This window comes from Pinus tabuliformis, chromosome 3_1 (genome assembly GCF_031772625.1).
Source record: "Pinus tabuliformis cultivar Carrire ecotype Pingquan chromosome 3_1, CPIR1, whole genome shotgun sequence".
In the NCBI taxonomy this organism is placed as follows: Eukaryota; Viridiplantae; Streptophyta; class Pinopsida; order Pinales; family Pinaceae; genus Pinus; species Pinus tabuliformis.
Window position 1 is genome coordinate 880,470,018 of NC_142301.1, and position 3,575 is coordinate 880,473,592.

Here is a 3,575-nt window from a genome sequence, read left to right on the forward strand (position 1 = left end):
TCTATACACATAGCATCAGTATCATAATCACCAAGCTCTTTAGCCCCATATGGTATATATGTTACGAGCACTTCTAGCTAACCTCCCATGAGACTTTCATTTATTGTCTCATCGACATCCTCTTTGTGTAGCTCCCTCTACTGTTATGATGCTTTTTCCACCATATCTTCTATCAACAAATCCATATGTTGATTTGAACTCTTTATGTAGTCCATGAGACTCTCTGATAGTCTCTCTTCAACATCTTCCTCATCATCAAGGACTATTCCCTGCTCTGGTTCAAAATAGTGAACTAATTCAACTTTAGGCTCAACAGGTGCTTCATCTTCCTCCCTAGCTTTCTAGCTTTAGGGGTCTTCCTCTTAAAATCTTTTTTCTGACAAGTAATTTGGCCTTCTTCCTTAGGTCCCATCTCTACCTTTGGTATTCTCTTTCAAGCCTCATTTTGACTATGTTGAATCTCTCCTTCAACTCATAAATCTCCTTTTCAATTTCTTCTTTACTCATGCCATTTTCCTTGGCATGCTTCTCCCTTTTGTTATGGCATCCATGAGAACTGGTTAGTAGTGGGTAGTTCTTAACCAAAAGGTTCCCAAAAGGGCGACTTCGGGACTGATTACAGAGAAAGGAGAATCAGTACCTGGATGGCCCCTCTTACGTGGAGCCGATTCACTGACCAAGCTTCCTACTCCACAGTCTACATCAAAACAAACATCTGTAGTTGAATGGGCACTACAGTTGCCAAATAGGCTTACACAGGCAACTGGAGAGCTTCATTTGAAAGGACAGATTATGCAGAAGGTTTGCAACTATGAACATGAAGCTCGGTCTTCAAATGAGGTAGCACCAATTGAAGCATGCTCTAAAGAAGAAGGGTTTCCTTGCAGTCAGCAGAATGATTCTGATCGAGAAGAAAATTGTTTGGCAAGGAGATTAGAGTTCCTTTGTCAAAGTAAAACCTGCAGGCATTTTACATATCAGGAGTTGCAATCTGCTACTTCTGGTTTTTCAACAGGTTGCATTTGTAGTTTTCCTCATGGAGTTTTTCATTTCTGTGCTTCTGTTTTGAATGGGAAATTTCCCTTGAAATGTATATTAACCTTGTGAACTCAATTCAATTATGTAACATCCTTATTCTTGCAGGGAATTTTATAGGAAGAGGAGGCTACAGTAAGGTGTACAGAGGATTTCTTCCTGATGGACAATCGGTGGCAGTGAAAATCTTGAATTCATCATCCAAAACAGAGCAAGAGCTTCTTTCTGAAGTTGAGATTCTTACTCTATTGAAGCACAACCATGTCATTACACTTATCGGTTACTGTGCAGAAGGCCTTAACCGCCTTCTGGTGTATAATTTTGTATCCAGAGGAAACCTTGAAGAGAATCTCCATGGTATATACTCAATAGTATTGCATTTTAAGAATCATGAAATCGTGTAGAAATATTAAGCAGTAGTACGTTTTAAGCATCATAGTGTTATGTATTGTATGGCAGGGTCTTTCATTTTCTCTTTTCTGAGATTTGATTATAGTCCTAGCTATTGACTACGTATATATTTTTCAGGAGGAGAGGAAAAGCCAATACTTCCTTGGAAAGTGCGATTAAAAGTGGCTGTAGGAGTTGCTGAAGCATTAGATTACTTGCATAATGGCTTTTCTCAATCTGTCATTCATGGAGATGTAAAGTCTTCCAATATCTTGCTTTCTGAAGAGTTTGAACCACAGGTATAAATCTTTTTACTGCAAGAAGAATCAAGACTAAATTGCACAATTCAGTATTTGAAGAGATCTTAGTGATCTAGACTTGTAAACTGAAACTTGGAATTCTGCACTAATGAAAAATTTTCAACAGAATTAATGTGCGTGTTATTATAATAGTTGTCAGATTTTGGGCTAGCAAGGTGGGCACCAACATCTTCATATATCACTTGCAGCGATGTTTTAGGAACATTTGGGTATGTAAGCATCTTCCCAGTTTCGATTGGCCATTTTCAGATTAAAGCTATCCAATTTGTAAATTCACTAATTGTGATTGTAGTTTGACAGGTATCTTGCTCCAGAATACTTTGTTTATGGAAAGGTTAATGAGAAGACGGATGTGTATGCATTTGGTGTGGTCCTTCTTGAGCTAATAACTGGAAGGAAGCCAATTGATACAGCAAGTCCCAAGGGTCAAGAAAGCCTGATTATGTGGGTAAGTCCTGGTTTTTACAGTTGACTCTCTTCTTCATGTTTATTTATATTGATTATCCTTATTAGGGGCTCATGTTTAACCTTCTTTAAATGTTGAAACCAGGCAAGACCACTCTTACAGGATGGGAATATGGAAAGTCTTGCTGACAAATGTTTGCAAAATGTTTATGATACAAATGAAATGCATAGAATGATGCTTGCTGCTACGCTTTGTCTAAGGGAAACATCTCATTACCGTCCTTGCATGAGCCGAGTAATTTATCTTCCTCTATTCATTTCTATATGCTTCAGGGGCTTGTTTTTACTACCTCGTGTGTTTTTTGAGGGTATTCTTTACCTGCAAAAATTACTTTAGGGTGCAATTTCTCTTACATTTTCTTTTAGCTATAAAACACTCTATGTTAACCACATCTGTTCATCTCTGCTTACTCTTTAATACCAAGATATGATTAATGGCAGATTTTAAAACTACTACAAGGAGAAGATGAGAGGACTGACTGGGCGTGGTGCCAGAATACAATGATCAAGGATATGGATACTTCAGATGAGGATGACATTGTAGAAAATCAGGGGGGGCATGATATACAAACCCATCTCACCCTTGCCATGCTTGGGGTGGATGATGATACGGTATCACTTAGTAGCACAGATCATAGTGTGGGCATTTTGCCAACAAACAATTCTTTGGAAGATTACGGACTGCGCCGATGTAGCAATTCATCAAGCTTTTAATTCAAGATTAAAAGAAGTGAGTTTTGTTGCCAGCAATACATTTGTTTATGGTTGCTTTATAAGTTTCCCATGGCCACAGTGGTTTCATATTCTTATATGGCCAGGAATGTGACGTATTATGCTAGACCTCAAAGAATAGCTAAGGATTGTATGAAAACTAGGGGATTGAACAATAACATTGACTTCGTTAAAGCATTCCTTGAAGTTAGAAGCAAGCTCATGGGCGGAAAGGAAGATCAAGATGTCAGTACTCCATTATCTTGGCTGCAGATCTGAGCAATGTTTGACTAGTTGGCATCTTTTGTTCGCATGCTGATTTTTTCAGTGTCGTGTCCACATTTCTACTTTTTACTGTCAATCTCATGTAAATAGTGAAAATGGATCTACGGTGTTCATTACACTGCTCTGGGTAGACAAGTACCAAGAAGAGTAACTTTTTGGTAATGCTACTATATTGTCAATTCAGAAGTGGTGGAGAGAACCGTAGAAAGAACTACCCACTACTAACCAGTTCTCATGGATGCCAGGTTGATTGATCAAATGGATCAAATGTGCTGAAGCTTGAGATCCTTCTTTGATGCGCCATAAGGGCCATGCCTGATGCGTTTTTGGTCTAACAAAAGGACCAAGGGTTCAAATAGTTAATGGTTA

General features: G+C 38.5%; 1 protein-coding gene across 1 annotated transcript; it reads left to right on the top strand.

Annotated features, from left to right (window-relative positions):
- Positions 1 to 382: 382 nt before the first annotated feature.
- Positions 383 to 3,268, top strand: LOC149190413 (protein kinase STUNTED-like). Its single transcript, XM_089412145.1, has 7 exons — positions 383 to 1,015; positions 1,144 to 1,392; positions 1,564 to 1,724; positions 1,878 to 1,954; positions 2,046 to 2,193; positions 2,296 to 2,445; positions 2,652 to 3,268. Exons 1-7 carry the CDS (start codon positions 793 to 795, stop codon positions 2,922 to 2,924), a joined length of 1,281 nt encoding a protein of 426 aa, XP_089268271.1. The 5' UTR covers positions 383 to 792; the 3' UTR covers positions 2,925 to 3,268.
- The last annotated feature ends 307 nt before the right edge of the window (positions 3,269 to 3,575 follow it).